Source organism: Tetrao urogallus (assembly GCF_951394365.1).
Source record: "Tetrao urogallus genome assembly, chromosome: 16".
Taxonomy (NCBI): Eukaryota; Metazoa; Chordata; class Aves; order Galliformes; family Phasianidae; genus Tetrao; species Tetrao urogallus.
This window is the reverse complement of record NC_136829.1, coordinates 2,872,461-2,896,644: the sequence shown is the minus strand read 5'-3', so window position 1 is coordinate 2,896,644 and position 24,184 is coordinate 2,872,461. Positions and strand designations below refer to the sequence as shown.

At 48.1% G+C, this 24,184-nt stretch overlaps 1 protein-coding gene across 2 annotated transcripts in view; it reads left to right on the top strand.

The window, feature by feature from the left end:
• TOX2 (TOX high mobility group box family member 2) overlaps positions 1 to 23,533 on the top strand; it is a gene marked incomplete at both ends in the record, with an annotated part of 145,363 nt that extends 121,830 nt beyond the window's left edge. For both annotated transcript variants that reach the window (XM_079543562.1, XM_079543563.1), the window contains 6 exons: positions 1,764 to 2,003; positions 5,206 to 5,433; positions 13,934 to 14,014; positions 15,779 to 16,180; positions 18,277 to 18,407; positions 23,497 to 23,533. In XM_079543562.1, coding sequence (XP_079399688.1) covers positions 1,764 to 2,003; positions 5,206 to 5,433; positions 13,934 to 14,014; positions 15,779 to 16,180; positions 18,277 to 18,407; positions 23,497 to 23,533 — 1,119 coding nt within the window. The remainder of the gene's footprint in view (positions 1 to 1,763; positions 2,004 to 5,205; positions 5,434 to 13,933; positions 14,015 to 15,778; positions 16,181 to 18,276; positions 18,408 to 23,496) is intronic.
• Between the last annotated feature and the right edge of the window lie 651 nt (positions 23,534 to 24,184).

Below are 24,184 nucleotides of genomic sequence, written 5' to 3'. Positions count from 1 at the left end.
TCCCACACTACCCAAGCCCGTTGTCCATCCCCACCTTGCTTACTGTCTTCTTGGTCGGGATTTCTGATGCATTGTGTTTTGCAAGGAGAGGCCAGACTTTTGCAACAAGGCAACTTGAAGAGTGTGTAACACTTTGCATAGCTCAGGAAGTGAGTTTTCTTGGCTGCGTGCCGGAGCAAATCCAGCCCCACTGCCTTTGCAAACACACATTTCCTTGGAAGCAGCAATGCAGCGTGGCTGCCAAGCCAGCCTCAGCCAAACTCCTGCTGCTGTGTAAATGCAAGGCGTGATAAATCCCTGCACTTTGTAATTCATATAACAACGGGGCAAAGCTGGGAAAGTCTACTCCCCTAATGCATGCTTCTCCACTGATGGAGAATGGGAAAGTAAGAGCAGAGCACGCCGTCTCGTGTTGTTCAAAGCTCCCGATTCCTGACCTGCAGCTCTAAAGCTGGTTTTGCATTGGGATTTATTTCCTCTGAAGCCTGCCGAGCCCCTGTAGGTCTTCCCCAGGTTTCTTTTTGCATGCACTGCTAATGGAGCTGGCAAGTCTCCCTGGTAATGAGAGATCGCACCTCAGCGGGCTTATCGGAAATGAAGGTTGTTAATAAATAAAGCCTGGGTCTTTAAGCTCGTGTTAACATTAATCAGATTAATATGAAAGGGAAAAAACAGTGTTTCCAAGGGGGTCTGCTTTCCCCCCCACCGCTCACTGCTCAGCTGGGGCTGGACCTGGTGATGCAGGGAGGCAGCTCAGTGCTGCAACGATGGAGAGGGAAAAATTGGTTGTGGGCTCAGCACTGGGGCAGCCCCACATTTTTCTTCCAAATCTTCCAAGATTGGTGGCCCAGCAGCTGGTGGCCAGTGCAGTGTCTCTGTGTCTCTGCAGCTGCTTGGCACTGGCCATTTCAGTCCCATTGGCTGTCCCCTCATTCTCATGGGAATAGAGAAATGGAATTTAGGGATTCATGGGAATTTCAGGGACAGCTCTGCCACAAAGCATCCTTTCTCATCTCTGATCTCTCTTCATACATCTACATCACTTCTGGTCTCTTCTCATTGCGAAATAGTAACGATGACCCAGGAATATCCCTTGCCCTTCTCTGGATGTTATTGTGCTGTGCTCGTTTCAGGTGAGATCAAAACCAGCAGTGCTATTTAAAATTGAGAGGCATCTCAAGAAGCATTGTACTCCTTACTAGGCACTGGTGAGTGCTGTATTCAGCATCGGGCCCCCAAGTGCAAGAAAGGCATTGAGGCCATGGAGCACGTCCAGAGGGGCTGCAAAGCTGTGAGGGGTTTGGAGCACAAGTGTGATGGGGAGCAGCTGAGGGAACTGGGATGGTTCAGTCTGAAGAAGAGGCAGCACAGGGAAGAACCTCATCACTCTCTACAACTACCTGAAAGGAGGTGTTGGCAAGGTTAGGGCAGCCTCTTTTCCCAAGTAAGAACAATAAGGCAGCCCAACATGGTGGAAATGGGGGCCTGAGATTCCCCTGATGGTTTCTGTGTTTCCTGCTTTTGCCTCCAGATTTAACCCCAGTAGTGCTGGTGACCCAGCAGCTGTGAGATGTTGGTTGTGACACATGCACAGAGCCCCTGGAGCACTTGACTCATTTCTTGCACTTGGCTTGCTTGGAAGGGACATGAGGAAGACTTTGTCATCCCTTTAGAGTCAATCAATAAGACTGCATCATAAAGTGATCTGACAGCACATAACTGAATACATTTGTAATAACAAAGTGATGTTCTTCCTTGCACAGATCCAGGAGATGGTCCATTCGGACGCCGCGTCCTACGAGTCCAACCGACAAGTGCCGCTGCTGAACCGCCCCGCCATGCTGGCTGGCCCCATGGGTGCCCTCAGCCAATCACAGCTCATTTCACAGATGGGGATGCGCGGTGGTGTCACCCATGGCTCCCCATCACCCCCAGGGAGCAAGTCTGCTACACCATCTCCCTCCAGCTCTACTCAGGAAGAGGAGACAGAGTCACACTATAAGGTACGTGCAGTCACAGCTCTTCCGTCAGATGGTAGGAGGACATCAGATGATGTTTTCCAGTCATGCTAAATAAGAGCATTATATCCATTGCTTCTGTATAAATAGCTTCACATATATAGATATTTATACACACACACAAATATATATGTGTACTTACCCCAAGCTGGGAAAACTGCTTTCAAACCTGATAAACCTGGTAGGTCAGTTCACATTTTGGGTTGGTATAATAAGTTTAGCAAGGAGAACCGGGCTTTTCCCCACAGCTTTCCAGGCATGTAAGCCTGAAATGAATCAAAAAAACAAAGCCTTTTGTAGGGCTTCTGGGACACCTTGGTCATTGTCCACCCTTGTCAAAATGCACCAGCAAAACTCTTCTGCTGTCCTCTGTGAGTTTGCTCTCTGTTGTTTGTTGTGGACAACTTGCAGTGATCACAGGGTCACTATCTCTTCATCCTAAGGTCTCCATTTAGGCCAGCCCCTGCATTCCCTGTGGGTTTTAATCAAAGGCCTCTCATGGAAAGCCTTCTCCTGGAAGTGCTGATCCAGGGATGATGCCGGAAGAACCACTGCTGCAGCCTTATCCTCTAAAAATATCTAGTTGTGATGGGATGTGAATGTATAACCAGAACCAGAAACAGTGAAGGGACTGGAAAAGAAGCAGGAAAATGCCAGGAATTAGCAAAAAGAGCAAATGCTTTTCCAAGGAAATGCAGGCAAAATTATTCTCATAATTAATGTAGGGTTTTTTATCCATTGGCAGCTTTCACTTCAGATCAGAGCATTTCAAAGCAGAGAGCACTTGTGTATGCCAAACTGAGGTCTGGTGGACTAAAATTATGAAAAGATGTGGTACACGATTGATTATAGATAGAACTTCACACACCCTCTGACTGCATGTCTGGGGATTCTGTAGGATGGGATGTGCCACTGGCCACCATGAGCTGCTGTCTCCCTGAGCCTGTATCACACAGCTGTAATCTGTCAGTGGAAAATGAGTTTTCATCTTAGTTACACACCACGTTCTCTCACTGCCTCTTCAGGCATCGTTCAGTTCTTCTCCTGACATGGTTTGGTGGGTGGATCTCATTGGCCCACTGATGCATGTTGGAGTAGGAGGAATGCAGAGATGTCCAAGTTACATGTGGCGGTTTGATTTTTTTGTGATCTTACATGTATACCCCTCATTTTTCTGCCCTGTGAACTGCCCAGCTTGATGGGTGAAACAGGAGTGATGTATTTGATGGAGAAAGGAGAGCAGAAGTGTAAAGAAAGCAGAAGAGCTGCTGTGTGCCCTGCAGGTTTCTGTTTGTTTTCTCTATATACACAGCTGTTGGAAACATTTTGAGGGACTCATCAGTCATTTTTTGTATGGCCATTAATGGTCCTTGTACAACAGGTCATCAAAGCAATGTCCAGTGAACAGAAATCAATCTTGTGGACAAGAAAGCTGCGCATTAAATAAATGGGTCCGATGGCAGAGGGTGGTTCAGGTGCCGAAGGTCCTCAGAGGTAGGGACCCTGTGACTGTAGGAGGTCTCCAAGCTGTACTGGGGTGGTTAGCTGCTGTGTCGCTCCGGGATGGAGATGTGATTATAACCAGCTGTCAGATCCCAGCTGGATTAAAGATCTCCATAGTTCTAAATATCATGGTGTCCATAAGGTTCAGCCCTTTGAGGGTTTGACATCTATGAGGGCTGCCAGCACCTCTGAGGATGTCCTGTTTGGCTTTTCCATCAATGCCATTGGCTCTGTGTGCAGGGCTGGCTCCATAGCCATTGTCATGGCCGTTGCATTGCAGTGAAAGGAAACCTTCCAGCCCCAAAGCTGTCAGCTGTGTTCTGCCTTCAGATCTAGTGGTTGACAACCCTGCCCATGGCAGGAGGGTTGGAACAAGATGATGGATAAGGCCCCCTCCAACCTAAGCCATTCTATGATTTTATGATTCTGTCAAGTCCCCAGCTACTTCCCATGGCCACCAGTTGTGAGGTCAGCCTCCCCTGTGGTGAATCAGGCAGGACTTTGGTTAGTTACGATGCCATCTTGCTTGCTAATGGACTGAAGCCCTGTTATGAATTTCTGTCCTCCTAATAAGGTGGCCTTTCACCTCAGTGCCTCCTACTCAAGCCCAATTGGACAGTTTTAAATTAAATGCCATTTTTTCAGTCTCTCTGCTCATTCACTAATGGTCACTGTCTCTTTGACAAATGTCACTGCACTGATACTGATCTTAATGGCTGGTTGAGCTCTCCTGTACATAGAACACAAGCAGGGTTGCCCTTTCTCCCCTTGCTGAATGTACCAACGTATATGAAGCTTCTGAAATCCAAGCCCTCTGTGCTCACAATCAAATTAGCAAACCCATCAGGAGCAAAGATCTTTTGCTCCCAGCACTCACAGGATGTGCAGTTTTTGTAGTATCTTAGTATTTAAGCCAGGAGGTGCCTTGGGACCTCTGATGAGCAATCAAGCACTGACCAGAGGTTGCATTCCACGGCTTCTACAGCCCCATATGGTCTAACAGCCTGCCCAGGCACAAGCTGAGTGATGGGATCTTGGTTCTGTGCTGCCTCCACTGGAAGCACCCCTGCTTGTACCTCACTGGTTGGCTCCCAGCCCTAGGATCCCTTTGGTTCAAGCACCTAAGCTTTGTCTGGCAGCACCCAGACAGATTGCAATAAGGGAACAGTGCCTATGAAGCACTTACTACACAGAGTTTAAAGAGTTGGTGGTTGTATGTTTGTATGGATGGCAGTACTTGAGCACCAGCAGTGTGAAAAAAAGTTTGGGCAGCCAATGTATGCGCTGCTGGGTGGATGTTTGTGTCCTCTGCCGTGGGCATGGGGAGGTCTAGTCATGCAAGAATGAGGATTGCCAACAGCAACTTGCAAAGGGGTGCTGTGGAGATGGATGTCAGCAGGATGAGCCTGCAGAAATTCAAGAGTTGGGAAGCAGTGTGTTTGGAGAGGTCCTGGAAGAGGATGTAGAGAGTGATCTTGTGATGCCAGGGAGGGAGGTGACTGAGGGTCACTGTTGAGAAAGCCCAGCTTTGGAAGGAGGGGCAGAAAAGACCCCTAGGGCATCCTCACCGTGCTGGCCGTCCTCCTGCCCCTGCCCCATCCCATCCCACTCCTGATCAGCTGGAAAAAGACCTATTTCAGACAGCCCATAGCTGCCCACTAAGGGACCCTCTTGGTTTTTGCAGGTCACTGGAGAGAAAAGACCATCAACAGACCTGGGCAAAAAGCCCAAAAGCCAAAAGAAGAAGAAAAAGAAGGATCCCAATGAGCCTCAGAAGCCCGTGTCAGCATATGCCCTGTTTTTCAGAGACACACAAGCTGCTATCAAAGGGCAAAATCCCAATGCTACCTTTGGAGACGTATCAAAAATTGTTGCATCTATGTGGGATGGCTTGGGAGAAGAACAAAAACAAGTAAGTTATCTATTTAGTGGTTTTTGTTCAGCTATTAATGTGTTTTTCCACTGCAAAGGGTCAGCATCTCCCCAGGATATTCAGGATCACAATCAGGGGCCCTGTAGGATACACTGTCTGTTTTACCTCTGCTCTTTCTGTAGAAAAAACTATGCTGTTACATGGGGAAGTGCAAATCTTTCTGATAATTAATTGTTCTTGATAAGGACATGCTTTGTAACAACCTCAGTGGTATTTCCCTGGCATGAGCTCTTTTATGGAAAATGTTTATGTATTTGCTTACAAAGAGTGACTGGAAACTGGAAAAAAATGGTTAGCTCTCTACCTCATTGGCCAGAAATTGAATGTTTAGGGCTTAAAGGCTTGAGTGGGATACATCTGTAGTGGCCCTGCAGAGGAAACCTTCCTGCCTCACGGCTGTTGACACCATTCATTCTCACAGGAGACATGCGAGTCTGGGTTCAACTGCTTTGTTGATGCTGAGTCAGTTACAGCAGTCTGTAATTGCTTGGTCCCTGCTGAGAAAACCCCAGGAAACACTTTCCACTGCACACGTGGCTTTTTGTTGGGCAGAGCGAGGTCTGACACTGTGTGTGATGCATCTGTGAGCCCAACCACTCTGGGGCTGACGGTCCCCCCCTCCCTCCTCTCAGTCCAGCTCCAACTCTGGTTGGGTGCCCATGGCCTGGACTCAAAGCAGTTGCATTTAGGGTGGGAACAGCAGCAAGGAAAAATCACTGAAATGGAAGTCATGCTTCTAGGAAATTGTCTTGCTTTCCATCCCACACCTTACAAACAAGGCAGTCTGCCTGGCTGACAGCCATTTTGCTGGTCCATTGGGAGTCCCCGTAGTGGGCAATGTGTTGCTTTGACAACTCTGCCTTTCCCTCTCATGCACCTTCTTCCTGAAATCCATCCGAAGTCCTCTGGCCATCCGGGCTTCCTTTGCAGCCCATGGGTGCAGTGATTGAGGGCATGGGGCTGTCCCCAGGGCTGTAAGGCTGTCTCCAGGCTGTGAGGCTGTCTCTGAGGCATGAGGCTGTCTCCCACGTTCTGCAGTGCAGGGAATGGCTTTCGACCATGGTGCAAGGGGTCCAGGAGCATGGATAAAACTTGCCCCAGGTTCTCTGTTTCCTCTTGTTGCTGCCTTCCTCCCTCCTGACATCCTGCTCTCCCTTACTCCATCTGGATAGAAATATCTCTGTAGGCTGGGCTCTGAGTTCATCTGCAAATGTAGTTTATGTAGTGGAAGTACTGTGGCAACCCTGACTCAGCACAGTGCAAATGCTGGGCTCTTAATTAACAGCAGGGATTTAACCAGTCCGTTTATCTTCCCCGCTAACTCTCCCTTCTTCTCCTCCATGAGATAGCAGCAGCCTCGCTGTCTCTTTACACGCGCTTTCTAAGTGGCTCCATTTCTCCCTCTGTAATTGATTTGATTAAGTCATTTGTTCCTTGTCTGGATGCTTAAATATTAACTTCCTGCCTTTGTCTCCAGCTGTGTGCTCCCCTCCCAGCACAGCTACCTCCAGGCTGGAGGGATGCCGTGCTGCTCTGTGCTGCTCTGTGTGATGGGGCACGTTCGCGTGTTGAGCGCCTGGCTGGATGAGAGCCCCTTTAGCCCCTGTTTGCTTTCTCCTGCCAGCAATTCTGTCAGGTTTGTTTGGATTTGTAAGGCAACACAATGGAAAGAAGGAAAGCAAAAAGGAAGAAAGTAGAAAACACATTAGCCAAATGTCTTTAAAACATAAAAACAAGGATGTCCAGCATGTCCTTTCTCCCAAGGACTGCAAGCGTGATGGGCATGTGTGATGAAGGCAGACAGCCAAGTGCTCTGGGGAGGGGACAGTGACCAAGCAGGACAGCTCAGCAATGATGGCTCAGATCCATCTGAAACCTTTTAGTTCACCTTCGTAACCTCACTGCAGAAGAGGTGCAGAGCGCTAAGTCTGGATGTCCTCGCTCAAGTCAGACCAAGGCTTTAGTTAAAGGAAGCTTCCCCTGGTCCTGCTGTGAGATTTGGGGCTAGTGGGTGAGATCTGAAGCTGTACGGTAGTCCTGGACTTGGATCCCTTGTACCCCAAAGCACAGGAGGATATTTGGGCAGGGGTGTTGCTTCTCTGGCAGGTGATGTGCAGAGCTCATCCCCACCATGCAGCTCATAGCCTGATGCTTTCATTGCTGTAGCTTCTGCTTCAGATGAGGTTTACCCACCTCCTTCTGCTTGCCAGCAGGCTCAGTGTTTCACCAGCCCAGAGCATGTTTTGTTCCTGCCTGGTCAGTGACAGCACAGGGAAGGACGCTATAAACCCAATTCCCACCATTTCTACAGTAGGAACTGGGATGCCAACTATGTGCCAGGGAGGAGAGGCAGCACTGAGAGGGTTAATCCCTTGCCATTTGGGCTGCTAATGATTATATGCATTGTAATATCAAAGCTGTAGCTATTTATTTGCCATTGAGCAGGTGCTGCTGCTCCCACAAAGCAAATTTGCTTTCTCCTCCTGATGAAACAAGCAAAATAAAGGTTGCTCACGTACCATTTCAGATATGTTTTTTTTTTTTCTTCCTTGTGCACGAGCTGAAAGACAAACATTGAGCGGGAATCAGAATGCACATTATGCAAGAAACCATATAATCTAGGAGCATCTTTGATTTGGCTGCTGCTGTCACAGCCATGCATTTCACAGAGGGGCTTTTTTTCCCCTCTCTGTCGTTCTCACTGGTTTATCATTTGTGCCTTTGTCATTTTGTTCCTTCTTCTCCTCTTCTCAGCCTCTTCACAATGAATCTTCATTTTCCCTCTGACACACTTGTATCTAAATTTCCTTATTTCCTGCCTTTTTTTATTTATATCTGTTGCCTGGTGATTTGATCATGCTGTGGAATACAGGATTAGCAATCTCCGTGTCCTTGGGTACTGCTCAAGGACACCTGTTCAGCAAGTGGCGGTTTTCTTCCCCACTTTAACCCCTTCCAGCATGGCTGAGTGTGCCTCACAGCCACAAATAACAATGCCCTGAAATATCTGCAGTGCTGCATTAGCGGGACGTTGTAATCTGCATTCTTCAACAGCTGGCTTGGCCCTTCCTAAGGAGCTTACATGGGAATCTGAAGAATGTGACTTGGGGAAGAAAAAATATTAATACGTACTCTTTGAACTTTACAAATAGTTTAGCAGCTGTTCCTGTAGAGATAGCTTAGACTTCGGTGGAGAGAGAAATGCTAATGCAGCCATTATCATCCAGTGGGGTACCTGGCATTGTGAGCCTCCCGCAGCTCCTGGCCCTGCTCGAGTCTCCAGAATCCCCTGCTCAGTGTTATTTCTATATGACAGCACTGTCCTAAGAGGTTGAAAAGGGCCTGAGGCATGAGAATGGTCTGGGGACCCACCAAGGGCACAAGTGTTCCAACACATGTGAGCTCACGATGCTCATGCTGGCCCAGCCATGCAGAGCTGCTCCATGGCAAGATGCATACATGATTTTCCCATCCATATGCACAGCCTTGAGAATAACACAGCATGCAGACTCCAGGGATAAATTACCCAACAGAAGAATTACTTGCTCAGCACAAAATAATAGATCACCCATCTAATCAGCTCCATCTGCTCATTGAACCTGATCCATCACCTGGTGACAGGACACTACGTATGTCTAGAGAACAGACAAGTCCAGGGCCAGCTGGAAGGCCGTATTTTGGCAGAGCCATCGCAGAATGGGGTTTGAATGCAGCATGGCCAGCAAACTACCCGCTTCCAGCATTGCTCCAGAGCCGTCAGAGCAGGAGCCAGCAGTGCTGCTGGCTGCTTCCCAACACCTGGCAGCAAGGGGCAAGGAAGGAGCCCAGTTAAAGCATCTTTCAAGTGCCAAGAAAAGTCGTGTACTGGAGAAGAATGAAAGCACCAATCCCAAATGATGTCAGGAGAGATCTGTGGAGATCAGGGTAGTGATCAGGAAGATGTGAAAAGGCAGGACTGCTTCTGAAAGCAGCTCCAAAAGTGTGAGGAGCAAAATGAGAGCTGGGGAAGGTGCGTATTGTGTGTTTTTCCTCCTCCTTGGAGGTTTAGGGTTGGATTGTCACCCTCATCCTCCGCTTCATTTTGGAGGCTCTTCTGGAGAAACAGCTGACTTACACCCAGGTGACGCGATGGCAGAGGAAAAATAGCAGGAATTGTTTGGGACACTTTATGGTAATTGCTGCTTGGGGATGTGCCTTTCCATTCATTCTCCTAAGGACTGCTTCACTGTGCTGCTCCACTAGCATAAGGGAGGAGCTCTTCTGAAGCCATGAGAACAGTTCCATAGCAAGAGCCTTCCATGGAGGTGTCCTCAGGGCTGTCAGACACTGTAGCTGGCAGAGCCTGGGGACACAGAGCACCTAGTTAGCAGCCTCACAATTGTCATCATGGACAGGTGCTTCCCATGGCCAAGCTTGTTGGCATCAGGCTTTAGGAATCCAGAGCACAGCTACTGGACAGAAGACGGTGTGTTAATGTTTACACAAAAAAGAAAGTGATTTGGGTTGGTGCATTGCTATGGGAGAGGGGTGGGTTAAGTCTGTCCCAAGAAGAGAGCAGGAGGGGGATGCAATGACGTGGGGAAGAGCTGGATAGGAATGGGAGTATGATGTGGGTGTGTTTGTTACATGCACTCCCAGTGGAGGTGTGAAGGCTGCATGCAAAGCAGATAGGTGGTGGGGTGTAGCAAGGAAGTACTCTCAAGTCATCATATAAATAAGCCATAAATTGTGATGATCCCAAGAGATAACTTCAAGGAAAGAATATAATAGTTACAAGAAAAAAAATCTCTAGAATTACAAGCAGAATAAAATCCAAATGTATACGTCTGGGGGGAAAGAGTCATGGAATCATAGAAAGGAGGGCAAGGAGAGTCTTAAGAGGTCAGCCAGACCATACTGCTGCCTGAAGTCAGGATCAGCTCTACTTAAGCCATTCTTGATGGATGAGTGCCTAATCTGTTCTTAAACCTTCAGTGCTGGAGATTACACATCTCCCCAGGCAATCTCTTCCAGTGCTTAATTATCCTTACTGCTAGGAATGCTCTGCTCTTGCTTAGCCAATGTTTCCCTTGCTACAGTTTAAGCTCATTGCCTCTTTTCCTATCTGTGGAGTATCGGTCACTGCCTCCTTCTTTGCTTTGTCACATTTGGAGGCTGTGCTTCCTCCTGGTCTTCTAAGCCAGTGGAGTCCTTCATTTGGTTAGGTCACTCTGCTTGTCAGCTTTTCTCTCCTCACGGTCTATCAGAGAATCACAGAGCAGCTCAGCTCGGAAAGGACCTTGAGGAACATCGAGCTTCAGCCTCCACCCCTATCTCTTTTTAGAAGCAAAATGCCCCAAACTCCACCTGGCATTGCAGCAGGGGGCTGTGCACCAGGATCAGCAGACACTGATAATGTAAAACCAAGGCATCCCCTGCATGGAGGAGGAGGGTGGGTCTGGGCAGAGTGTCCCCCTCGCTCCTCTGCAGGCTTGGAAAGCAGCATTGCTGTTAAATGCCTGGGAACAGAGGTTACTGATAACAGCTCCCGCTGCCACTCTGTGCCTGCACGACACTGAGCTGCTCGTGGGCGTCAGCGGGGTTCGGAATAATTGTCTTCTCTAATTAACTGGTAATCAAACAAGAACATTTCATTACGGTACAATTACTAGCTGCTTTGCTGAGACACAGAGGTGTCAGGATTACGATCCCAACATATGCTTCTCACAGCTCTGATTTCGTGTTTTCATAATCACTAACCATTTCTGCTCCCCCCCCAACCCACCCACTCGCTTAATGACTAATGAATCCTCCCGCTAGCAAGTAGGAAAAATAAGTCAGCAGGCATGGCAGGTTAGAGAGGAAAACATGCAAAATGTTTTGAGGATCCTTAAATCTGATAAATTACTTGGAAATTAAAATCCCTGGGAGAGAATGGGATTTAATTAGAAAGTAACATGGGTTTGTCAGTGTTTAAATTAAAATTGTAAAGGTTATAAATACTGCAGTGAAGCTGCTTTTGCAGAGAGGATTGGTGAGAAGTTGTGCTCAGGTCTGTGTGGCACGGCGGGCTGCATTTTTGCTGTTAAGCATTCTCAATAGAACAGACTGTGAATGCAGGAAAGGCTGTGTGCTCGGACAGATGACCCAGCAGGAAGCACATGGGAATGGTCACCAAGCTGGGGGACCGTTGGGAACACCTGTGAGATGGACACAGCTGGGTGTGGGAGAGCATCCACAGACACACCATAGGCTTGATGTTCCCTTGCCCTGCCCTGAACCCCATTCATGGGGACAGGAATAGACCTGGGACTCGGCCATGGGCAAAGATACCAGCACAGTGCAGTGCCAGTAGACTTGTAGAATCATCAAGGTTGGAAGGACCACTAAGATCATCTAGTGCATCCATCAGCCCCTCACCACCATGCCACAAAACCTCGTCCCTCATTGCCACATCTCCGTGGCTCTTGAGCACCTCCAGGGATGATGATTCCACCCACTCCTTGGGCAGCTGTGCCATGTGCTGGGAAAGATAGGGACAGATGGAGTGTAGGGAAAAAAGCACAGAAAGATTAAGTGCCCGAGATGAATGTAGGCACTGAATTGGTTAGTTATCCATTTATTTGCATTTAGGTTAAGGAAGTGTAACAGACCAGCCCTCTCCCAACCCTCTCCCTCTCCCTGCCCATGGCCATGAAGTGCAGCTTTTCTTCAGACAAGTCTTCCAAATAACTGACCTATCCGTGTGGATATCCACTGTGGCCAACGTTGTAGCAGCCTGAGATGAAGGAATTCATATGTTACTGTTGTGCAGCATCAAATACTGCCCTTAAGAGCATCTGTTACAAGCAGAGCTGCTGGAATCTCCACGTCTCTGTTTTACAGTAAATGCTGTATTGGGATCTCTGGTTTCACCATGACGGGTGAAGGGTATAAGGGAGGCAAGGATTGTAGGGAGAAGTAATAGCTTTTATGAGGGTGCAGCTTGAAGAAATAGCTGCTTTTCACGGGCAAACTCTTCTTCAGGCTGACATTTCAAAATGTAATTTTGTTCTGAACGGAGCAAATATAATACTTCCTGAATGCCACAAAGCCAAAGACAAACTTAGGAAAACGCTCCGTTTCAGAAAATTGCAGCTCTGCAGCACGTCGAGGCAAAACGTTTTATTGCAGAATTCCTCGATTTAGTGGAGAAAATAAGGTTTGCAATCATTTTTTAATATACCTAATCTGCAGTGATTTTGGACAGAAATTCAAGGATCTGGGTGGCTTGGCTGCTGGAGCTGGTTCCTCTGTTCGGAGGTTCTTTGCTATTGGAAGGGTGCTGCCATGGCAGGTGGCACAAGAACTATAAAAGTGCAACATGAAAGCAATGCTGAGTCAAACTCCCAAATGGAAAAGGAAATTCTGCTTAATTTGCTCGAACAAATTTCACAAAGACTCTTCTGCTGCAGTAATTTTAGTTTTCCTGCTCTTTTGGTAGAAGTCATCGCCCCAAATCCATCACCTCCCAGCACCATCCCATGGGTATGGGCAGCATACCCATGTGCCCATGCTCAGGGCCTGGCACAACAGCAAGCAAACAGACCTCCTCAGAAATTAGCTGCATTTCCCCGCCAGGCTTCAGTGTGCTGATTGTTCAAGGCTGGTGCTGTTTTTAAAGCAGAATGAAATATATGCAATGCCATCATAATTGAAATTACCTTCATTTGTGCCGCTTGAGGAGGGCTTTGACTTTCCAGCAGAGAAGAGAGCTGACAGATATTTTTCTAGGGAGTTTCTTCCTTTCGCCTGTATTTTTTATTCTATTTTGAAATATTCTTCTTGCTTGTTCAGTTGGATGTGCTTCACCCCATAGGGAGCCATCCTGCCTGGAGAACGCCGTTATTTCTCTGTGCAACAGGAACCAGACTTGGGGCAGAAAGGAGACCAACCCTGTGAAGCTGTGAGGTGGAGAAAGGAGAATAAACACTAATGCACTCTTACAAAGCTTTTTCTCGTTTTACTTGCTGTTTCTCTGCAAGCCCCAGATCACAAAGTCATGAGATTAGGCCAGAATCTCAGCTTTGATATGTCGTGGAAAGGACCTCCCTGCTGCTGGGGCTGCAGAGAAGAGCTGAAGAGTAGGAACTTTAGGTTTAATAACGGGAAAGCCAGGAAAGAGAGGCACTAGTGTAGGATTTCTGAATGACTCATCATTTCTTAAGGTAATTCAGGGACTTGGCCTTGTGTTGTTCCACCAAGAGCCTGGATCTCACTCTCCTCTAGCTCCTGTTCAGAAAGCAAACACAGAGATTTCACCCTATAAAAGCCTTTCAGGGCTTTATTTGCTTGATTTGAAGTCAGTTCCTCTCTGGCAGAACTGAGATTTTCATGCTGTGTTTTAGAATGCCATCCCTGCTTGGGCCACACAGGCTTCCGCAGAGCAGAGAGGGTGCAGCCAACCCAGCAGCACCCCATTCTGCTTCGATCGTAATTCTTCATTATTTGGTCCTTGCAGGCATACAAGAGGAAAACAGAAGCTGCCAAGAAGGAGTATCTGAAAGCCCTGGCTGCATACCGGGCCAGCCTGGTCTCCAAGGTACGTTGGTGCATGCTGTCTCTGCAAGTGGCAGTGATGAATTCACTGCAACCCATGGGACTTTCTGGGTTTCTGAGTTTGTAAGGAATACTGTGTAATCATGCTGGTAGTGCCAGGACTGAGGGAAGGCACACAAAAAGGAGGGGGATGGATCCCCACCTGTCCTGGACCATGAGCTCCAAGAGTGCCAACAGATGGTAGTTCGTGTAGCTGCCACCCCACAAACCTGCTTCTCCTTGCTGCCCATATCTCGACACTGAGAAAGGTGAGGGAGGAGGCTAGACCTGCACTGGTGAGGCCACCTCTACTGGAGTGATGCTCCATCTCCTGCCCACAAGCACCTTGCAGTGGTACTGGACTGCTGCCATGTCTCTTAGGGTGCCTTAGTCTTTCTTTGAACATCTCATGTCTTGGTCCATGCCTTGATCCATCTCTGCTGTGTTTGGCCAGTCACAAATGCAAAGACTCACAAAGCTTTTGTGGGCTTTCCAGCAAGCCCGCAGCTCCTGGCCCAGTGCTGGGACATGCTCAGGACACTCTGGGGGGCAGAATGGGGCTGGAGCAGCAAAATGCCTTGTCCGCTTCATGCTCCCTGGATGTGCTGTGCTAGATGTACTGTATGTGCTTGGTTCTATACCACACCCTCGGTACCTACTAATCATATTTAGCTGCTACAGGAGATAACGTGATGTCCCAGATCCACCATCATCTGTGGAATCCATGTGACTGTGGTGTGGGCTGGGCAGGCTCAAAGCTTTGGCACAGACATGAGCACTGTCACTGTCTTAACTTGCGAACAGAGCAGCAGCAGGGACAGATGTCTGAAACGGAGGTGGAAATAACTATTTGGGGATTTAAAAGCTCTTATTTCAGAAACCTATGAGGGTTTTACCTTGAACATGTATAGCAGTGATGTGGGGTATGGAGGGCATGGAGTCACCACACTCCATGGATCCATTTTTCTCCAATGACCAATTTTTTGCAGAACAAGTTTATTTTGAGTAAAACAGCACTGTGTGTTCCCTGCTGATGGGTGAGAAAAGATCTGGAGGATCATTACAGAGCCCATCGCCGGATAAAAACCTCATTGTCCGAGCCAGATAATGTCCTGTTATTCTTCTCTTATTCCTTCAGAAATGAGGCCACCATTGTGTTGTGCACTATAGACCCCACAGGGCTGCAGAAATGCTCAAGATTAAGAAAGGAGTATTTTTACAGTCCCATTTGTTCCTTAATTGAAGCAAAAGTGATCTTGTCACCCACCTACGTGGGCCTGAGCAGTGAGCAGTGGACAGGCAGTTTGTCTCCATGCTGATTAGTGCCTCTCCTGTGCTCCAGGCTCTGCCAGATCACAGTCATAGAATCATTTGAGTTTGAAGCCACTCTGAAAGGGAGCAGGGATGCCTACAGATAAATCAGGTGCTCAGAGCCTGGTCCAACCTAACTTTGAACCCCCTCCAGGGATGGGGCATCCATCACCTCGCTGGGCCAGTGCCTCACCAGTCTTATTGTGAAAAACATTTTCAACACACAGTTGAGTTATTGGACTTCAATTTCTTAGCTCCGGGTTCTGTGCCCAGCCACTGGGCTGGAGGTGCATGTGCTGGGTAGGACAGGCGTAGAGTTCAGCAGCATGATCGGTCCAAGCCCCAGGAGGATCTTGGTGCAAATCATGCTTCTGCGTGGTCGGGCAGGACAAGTGCCTGGGGATGGATGATGGTGCGTCCTTCCTCCCTCACCCACTTCCAGTCTGTTTTCCCACAGAGCTCTGCTGACCAGGGGGAGACGAAAAGTGCCCAAACCAACCCACCTTCCAAGATGATCCCACCCAAGCAGACCATGTACCCTATGCCACCGCAGGCTTCGTCGCCCTACCCCGGCCTGGGCTCCTTCCTGTCCCCATCGGACCTGCAGAGCTACCGCGGCCACCCCAGCCTCCCCAGGACCCTGCCCTCCAAGCCCATGCTGCCCAGCATCAGTGCCTCCCCACCACCAGCCTTCCAGATCAGCCCTCCCCTGCACCAGCAGCTCTCCTTGCATCACCCGCAGAGCTCCCTCCTCAGCCAGCCCATCAGCATGCAGCAGGTCCCCCAGCAGCCCCTCCTGTCCCCCCCCATGGCACTACAGGTACAGCCTCCCATGAACTCCTCGCCTCCTGGGCAGCAGGTGAGTGCGTGACCAGCGATGTGCTTGATAAAAGGTGGATGTTTCCTCTTCATTGTGTTGGGTCAGTTGGTCGTTGTGTGGTTTGGGGGTGGAGATATCGTCCCTTCTGGAAGGATTTTGGTGTGAGTCACCATAGCGTGGAGATCAGCCCCAGTGGTGGCAGTCAGGGAAGCCTCTCCTGGCTTTTGCTCACTTTGCACATCCTCCATCACGCATTTTGGGGCGGTGTTGTTTGGGGCGGAGCATCAGTACCCCCACAGACAGGGCAGGGTTTGCAACTGGAGCAGTGAAGGCTTTGTCCATGGGAAAAGCTGCAGGAGTTGGGTTTGCCCCTGGTAGAAGTTCCTTGTGCTTGTGGTCCCTCAGCCTTGCCTGGATTCACCGATGGTCATTTGAAGCAATGGGTTCAGTGAGATGGGCAATGAGAATCCCCCTGGTAACATTGCCAAAAGAAGAGCTGGAAGGTCACCGGAGAACAGCAGAGTTGGGTTTCACGAGGATGAAGAGAAAAAGGATGGAGGGAATGCCACAAAAAAAAAAAAAAAAAGACATAACATGAATATTTTTCCCAAAAACTGCCTAGCAATTGGAGGACATTGCTGTTGTGGCAGGGAGCCAAGAGGATACTTACATGTATCCTTGTGCTAACAGCATAACAGCAACAGGAATCACACAGACCCATGCTAGGCAGGTGTAAAATCTGCTGAAGGAAACCACCCATAGCCATGCCTGTGGCTGGCAGCACTGAGCAGCCAGGCTGAGGAGTCTCTGCTGCTCCTCTAAACCTGATAAGAACATGAATCTGGAGGAAAAACAGGCTGCAGCAAGAACCAGCCCTCTGTCTCATAGAGAACATGCCAGTATATGGAGAGGGAGATGAGTGGTTTCCAGAGCTTCTCCATCTGGAATATGAACTGGACCAACTATTCATAGTGAAGGACATATGCTCTGAATTCACAGCTGCTACCATTTACTTGATGATACTTTTAACTGTATTATTCACCCAGATGGTTGAGTAATTTGGGTTTCACATGTTTACTAGCTGTATATCACAAAATTCACACAGTACTTTAGCAATGAACAAAGCTTTCTTTCACATAATATGACCCATTCAGTTTGGGACTAGCTTTGAGAAAACACAAATTGTTCATTTTGGAATAGCTATTACAGTGGAAGAAGGGAAAAGGAGAGCAGGGACGTGGAAGCACAGTCGTTCCTGACCACTAGAAGAAGATGATACATCTGGGAAAGTAAATCCAAGCACAGAATTTTATTTCCAGCTTGCTCAGGGTATCCCACGTAACTTCTCCCACACTTCGGTAGTGCTTTGGCTCTGCATAAGCAAATGTAGCCTTGGTATTTCAGGGGATCCTCATAATCACGTTAATTGGGATATTTGTAGTTGCTGAGGGCAGCATTTTGTGAAGCTTCGTTCCACGTGTTTGTTAGTAAAAATTTAAATGTAAGGAAAAAAAAAGACTTGCTTCCCTAATTTGGATGTTTCTGATAAAATCATAATCTTGGTCAGGTAACTGCCACAACTCTGCTTTTTCATACGCATTGCCTAATTAAGGAGGCCCCGCAAAATTGGGATCATGATTGGCTTTCAGATCAAACAGCCCCACAGAGCCCTCGTTAAATTGCCAGCAGTGACAGCTGACAGAGACAGCATTGCTTGTGTGGCTGTTCCTCACCTTGTTACCATGCTCTGTGACGGGCTGATGCCTTACTGCAAAGGGAGCTGCACTTCAAGTGGAAATACTGCCCAAATTTTTGATTGCCCAAATACTGATGTGAAGGCTTTCCTGGCTGTGCTTCTCCTGCAGCCACATACCACTCCCTTGAGGATCCAAATAACAGAGGGGCAGAGGGATGGGAGATGTAGCTGCATGGATACATGCTTGCAGCAGCTCATGTTCTGCTCAGCTCCACCATGGAGCTTTGGGTCCTGGGCTGTTCTCCTCATGTAAGGGCTCTACACCCTGCACTGCAGTGCTTTTGGGGCATGCAATCATGTTTGTGCAATATTCTTAGATGCTTGGTGTCTCCTGCCTCTGTCCATGCATTTAACCCTTCCTTTTCTCTCCACCCCACAGGACTTCTCACACATCTCCTCTGAGTTTCCAAACAGCGTTGGACCCCGTTCGCCTGGTGCATCAAACCCTGCAGGAAGCACTGAGTGGGACAATGACTACCCCAGCAGAGAGTGTGGCATTAACCACTGCAGGCCAGTAGAGAGCAGGGCTTTGCTCACATATTTTCTCTTATCTCATCTATGAACGTATGGTTGTTTGTTGTTCCAAAAGGGATGGGTGATAAAGAGAGGAAGATGTCACGTTGCACAAACAATTTGCATTTCTTTGTCACAGTGCTTCCTCCCATAGCTTGAGTCCTAGGCTTGAGTCACTTGAGTTGCTTGAAGTGCCAGTAAACTTGCTTTACCCATCACTGAGTTCTGGGAGCGATTTCTGCAGAGGTCTTTCTGCCTCCTGTGAGCAAAAGGGGTCAGCACTTTTTAACCACAAAGCACAGAGTGCAGCGTGTCTTTGTAAATGGTTGGAAGTCTGACAGCTTACAACAGTTGGGAACCTACCCCAAAATGGACAGCAAGTTGAAAGACTAATTATGGTAAATGGTGCTCAAGGTTTCCTCTTCCCTGTGGGCTCATTGATATGATGCTATGGAGGCAGGTAGCTTAAAAATCACAGATAATATTTTCATTGGACATGAATGGCTTTCTCTTTTTGGAGTTTTTCCATCCCGTGAGCAATGGAAGGGTTTGAGACATTTCCTTCCAGAGCAAGACAGGGAAGCCCAGCCCATTACGTGCGTTGAGTTCAGCATGGCCATCACCCAGAGTACAAGAGTATCCACGTCCTGTGAGTGTTTGGTGCAATGTGTAGATGTGGTACTTAGGGACAGGCTGGGCAATATTGTTGGTAGGTGGATGGTTGGACTAGAAGATCTGAGAGGTCTTTTCCAATCATAGTGATTCTATGATTCTGTGATTATGCCCTATGATTACGATTATTGCAGCATTTGTGGGTTTGCTGCTTGCTAGAGAAGCTTAAACTGAACATATTGAAGAGCTTCACTTTTTGTGGCTCTGTAGTGTACCACAAGCAGAATCCCAGGGGATGCTGGGGTTGGAGGCCAAATGGATATCTGGTGTTGGAGAGCATTTGGCCATGTCCATAAGCAATGTCCTGCTTCTGAAGTGATCACTCTTACCACCAAGGCCACAGTCTCCTCTAGCTGTCTCTATCCATCCCGGGGTTTAAGCATAGAGGGCACAAAGCCTCATCCTCCTTGGAGCTGTGATACTTCAGTCCTCTGTACCTTGCAGGTGGACTTCTGTCCAGATCTTCCCACTTACCCCCTGAAAGGGCCTGCACAAAGGTCCCTTTAATGCTGCCTGAATTCCCCAATAAATAAAAACATCAGGATCATCTCAAAGCCGGCCAAGAGTGAGGGTGTAAAAGCCATTTCCAAACACAGCCTAATCCAGCTCTCTTGGCTCAGCATTAACAGCTTCAAGCCTGCTCTTGTGCTCTGTCAAACAGGCACGGTGGCTGCTGCTAGAGCAGGTAGGGAAGGAGGTTGGTAGCTTCTGAGTATTGTTTGATTTGCTTGAAGTGCTGGAACATAGTGCTTTCACTGGAGATAATAGCAAGCTCCCAGGCTTTTCAGAGTGCAGCTCCCGCCTGTGCCAGCAGTGCACTTACAATTGCTGGGCTGGGCACAGACTGTACAGACGTTTATTCCTTTCAGGGAAATAAATAACTCACCGAGCCATGAGAATAGGGCTGTATCTGCCTGCGGAGGGTGTCAGCTATGAGGATTGTTGTGGGCTCTAGTGCAGAATCTGGCACGCTGCTTAGCGAAGGCCCAGCAGACAGCCCCAGGAGAGGAAGTTCTTTGGCACTTGATGATAAAAATCATTTTAGATGCTGCGGGCAAAATGCTTGGAGGCTTATTTGTGGAGATGCTGAGCAGAGGTGACTCCCAGACACGGGGGAAATGCTAACATTGTAGGCAGGATTGGGTTTTGTGTTGCTAAAACAAGCCCTTTGCCATCCGGCGGTAGGGCTGTATTGTTAGCACAGGGCCCATGCAATTCATGATCAGAGCTCATGCATTTCATGACTTTGTCACAGCAGAAAGATCGAATTTCATGGGTTTATCACAGCTTCCTGGAAAAAAAATAATTTTAAAACCAGACAGATTATGCAGAGACTACCAGATAATTATGAGAGTGGGTTATAGAAATGAACTCAGATGCATATGGATCAGAGAGCTCCTAGTGCACCAAAAAAACGTCACCATCTCTTTTAAGAGACCATCTCCTGCACCAAGACTGACCAGCTTCCCTTCATTTCACTGTGCAGCCTGGTGCACGAGCACTGCCATCACCACCTGCTCCCACCAGCCCCTAATATTTGCTGCCAGAGGGCCCTCCCTGCAGGTTTTTGAGGCAAGGTTAGATGTGGCACTGAGGGACGTGCTGTAGTGCCTGTGGTGGGGATGGCAGGGTGGTTGGACTGGATGACCTCAGTGGTCTTTCCAACCTTAATTCTACAATTCTGTAGTGTCCACTTGTAGTGTCCACGCACATCAGTAGGAACAACCCCCTTCTTACTGCTGAAATGCAGCCCATGTGTATCTTCAATGTATTGTCCAGGAAAGTGATTATCCAGATCTCTTCATCTTCTTGCCTGTGCTGTTTATCCACTTCTGCACTGATTTGCTAGCTGTGCTCAGAGCTTTCGGGCTGCCCCTTGCTGCCTTGCTCTGAGCTGGGCACAGGGTGAGCCACAGCTGCCAGCAAGGCTTGTGCAGAGCAGCAAAGGGAACAGACATCTCACTGGGTATGATTCATCAGCACGGCTTTGGGTATCATTGGGAAGCCTCTGGATCATGTTACTGCCCATTTCAACCTCCAAATGGCATTCAGCTTAATTGTAATTTAAGCAAAATCAGCAATAGTCCGGGTGGGGAAGGGATTATTTTCTGTCCTGGTGTGGCTCAGCTACGGAGCCCCAGGTTCCTGAAAGCAGCGATCTCATTGACTGCCCCAGCACACCAGCAGTGTGCCTGGCTCTCAGATGAGGATGCTGATTTCATGCCTGCCCTTGGCATTTCTTTAGCTTTTGTGATGCACTGGCACTGCTTTAGCTGGGGTAAAACCTCCCAGTCTTGCATTTCCTTTTGTGCTTGTCATCCAGAAGTCTAAAAGCTAACGAGGTGGGCTTTCTCTCTGTCCTTCCCCATCTAATAGATCTCTTTAGGAAGGATTGCTGAAGCCTTTTTTTTTTTTTCCCCCCAGCCAACTGGTACTGATTATAATGCTATGAAACTTTTCTTCTTCCCTTACACCCCTCAGATTCCACGATCTTTCGAGCAGACACTCCTTAATTCATAAATCAACCCTATTAGAGGGAGCTTTAGATGTTTCTTAGCCCATCCTCTCCCCATTTAAAATGAGTTTGTGCTCACTGACTTCCGTCCAATTTTTCTAGCTCTTTCTGGGCTCGAGCCCAAGCTAACCCAGCCTGCTAGCAAAGACACGAGCCTCCTTTCCCCATCTTAGTGCATGACTATCACTTCCCACAAGCAATTGCAGCATCCAATTTCGTTGCTTTCAGCCATCGTATCACAGACTTACGCAGTCCCCTGTCTCCCCCACCTGACAGCCTTGCTCTCACACTTGCTCATTCCCAGGCACCCACTGAATACCTGCGTTTGCAGTGAGTTTCTCCAATGCACCAAGCTCCCCTCTATCCTGGTTGCAGCTCAGTTTGCAAATACTTTCGAAATTCCTACAGGCACCTCACCACTTTTTTTTCTCTTTCCATACCAAAGCTGTCTTCAGTGTTTGTTTGCATTTGTCTCCTACTCTTTAGGTTTGTGATGGCAGCACTGAATGGCAGTCGTCTTCCTACCTCCTTCCTTTCATTAGCAGTAGGTGACTTTATCTTCCAGGTTTCGGGACATGTTGTTAAGGCCCAGTGAAGATGCTGAGCCACCTGCTCATTGCTGACCCTGCTTTGCATGGGAACCAGGCAGTTCCAAGGCCCTTCCAGCCTGCATTATTCTGTGTGTTCCAAAAATTCCAATGAATTTCACCTCATCCATAGTCTAGGCCTGCAAATTATGTGAGCTGCTTAGAACCAGTACCTGTGTGTCATTGCCTGGTGCTGTGACAGAGGTGTGCTGGCTTGTCTCTCCCTTGGCATTGCTGTCCCTGATTGATGCCAACCTGGTGGGCTGTGGACGCCCAGCAATGTGGCACAGAAGTGTTGAAGCCCAGAAGTGATGGTTGCTCCTGCAGTCACATCCAGGCTGATTGCAAAGTGAGGCCTCGCCTCCCCACCCAGATTGGGTTCTTTTTGGGGTATCAGCATTCAACACCTTTTCTCCTCTTTTCCCACTCTTTGGGGTTAAGGAGGAGATGATCTCAGGTAAACCTTGTCCACGTACAGCCAGCTGCTCCATCCAGATTCTGGCAGCCTCACCAATCCCTGCTAACCATGAAGCAATTCACTCTTAAGCAGGGGAAATTTCCAAATCAGACACTAAGTGAGCAAACTTCATAAAAAGACAGAGGCAAAACATCACAAATGCACTTAGTTTGGGTTCAATTATTTATGGCAATATGCTGTAATGAACTGGGAAGTGTTCTGTAGCCTATTTTGTAAAATTAATGAAGTTTTAGTATCAGAATACCTCTCTGCTGTTCACTGGTATTAAATCTTTGCTGAGTGCAGTAGGGAACACTCTGCATTTAAAATGCAGATTATAAAACGTGGAGATTAGCAAAATGCAGACTCGTCTGTGCTGCACTCTATCAACAGAAGCACTGCTTGTTGGCTGCTGTTTTCCCATTATTCCACTCACAATCTCACCCACACCAGAATTTCCCAAAGCCTTGCAGTGTTCTTCTCTACTTTTAAGGCCAAGGCGTCTTTGTGGAGACGATCAGATGTGTGCAAACAATAAGGCCCGTTGAAATGAAATGGGCTTCAGAGCAATACCACATCGTGCTTTAATGTGGGAGAGGGACCCACTTGTCTCCTGGGGCCACAGCCCCGAGCTGCCGGAGCTCGAGGAGCGTTTGGGCATTGCTCCCAGCCACGGGGTTCGGGTGGGCTGTGTGCAGCCGGAGGTTGGGCTCGACGATCCCCGTTAGTGCCTTCCAACTCGGGGTGTTGTGTGACCCTGAGCCAGGTGTGCAGACGGCTGAGCAAGTGCCCATTTCTGCCTGCCAAGCGCCGCCCTGCTGCCCGTCTCACCTCCTGCTCTCGTTTCCCTTACAGCATGCTGCCGCGGGACAAGGCACTCTACCTCACCTAAGGCTCACCATCTGTCCCAGGAGGCTCAGATGAAGGACACGTGGCAGGGTCTATCTTACAGACAACGTGGCGAGGCTCCGAGCAAGTCGTACTGCCAAGAGAGCAACCTCTGCACCTCGTCGCTGGCTTCGTCTCCAGGCTCTACGAGCAGTTTTCTCTGATTGCTTTTGAACTCTAAAGTCTACTTTCCGTGGAAGACCAGAACCTCGTTAATCACAAAGAACAACAAAAAAAAGAAAAAAAAAAAAAGAAAATAGTATAAAAAATAAATAAACACAAAACCAACAAAAAAAGATAATAATGAAATAAGGACACAATTTTTCTGCTTGCCATCAGCTTAGCTACAGACTACTTTCCTAGTGAACTGCTTTTAGATGCAGCGTAAGCCCAGGTCTGGTGTCCTCAAGCATTAGGCCAGCTCAGTAGGAGGATGCACTCTTTTGACTTGCTAACAGCACTAAACTTTGTGCAAGAAAAATGTGAAGTTTGTGTGAATATTGTACATGCAAAGGCCTTGGATGTCTGGCAAAAAAAAATACAAAAAAGTAAATAAAAACTATTCTTAGGTAGGTGGGGTGAGAGGAGAAGGCAAAACATGGGAGGGAAAATGTGGAACAGATCATGAAAATATAATTTGTTGGATAGTTGTAAG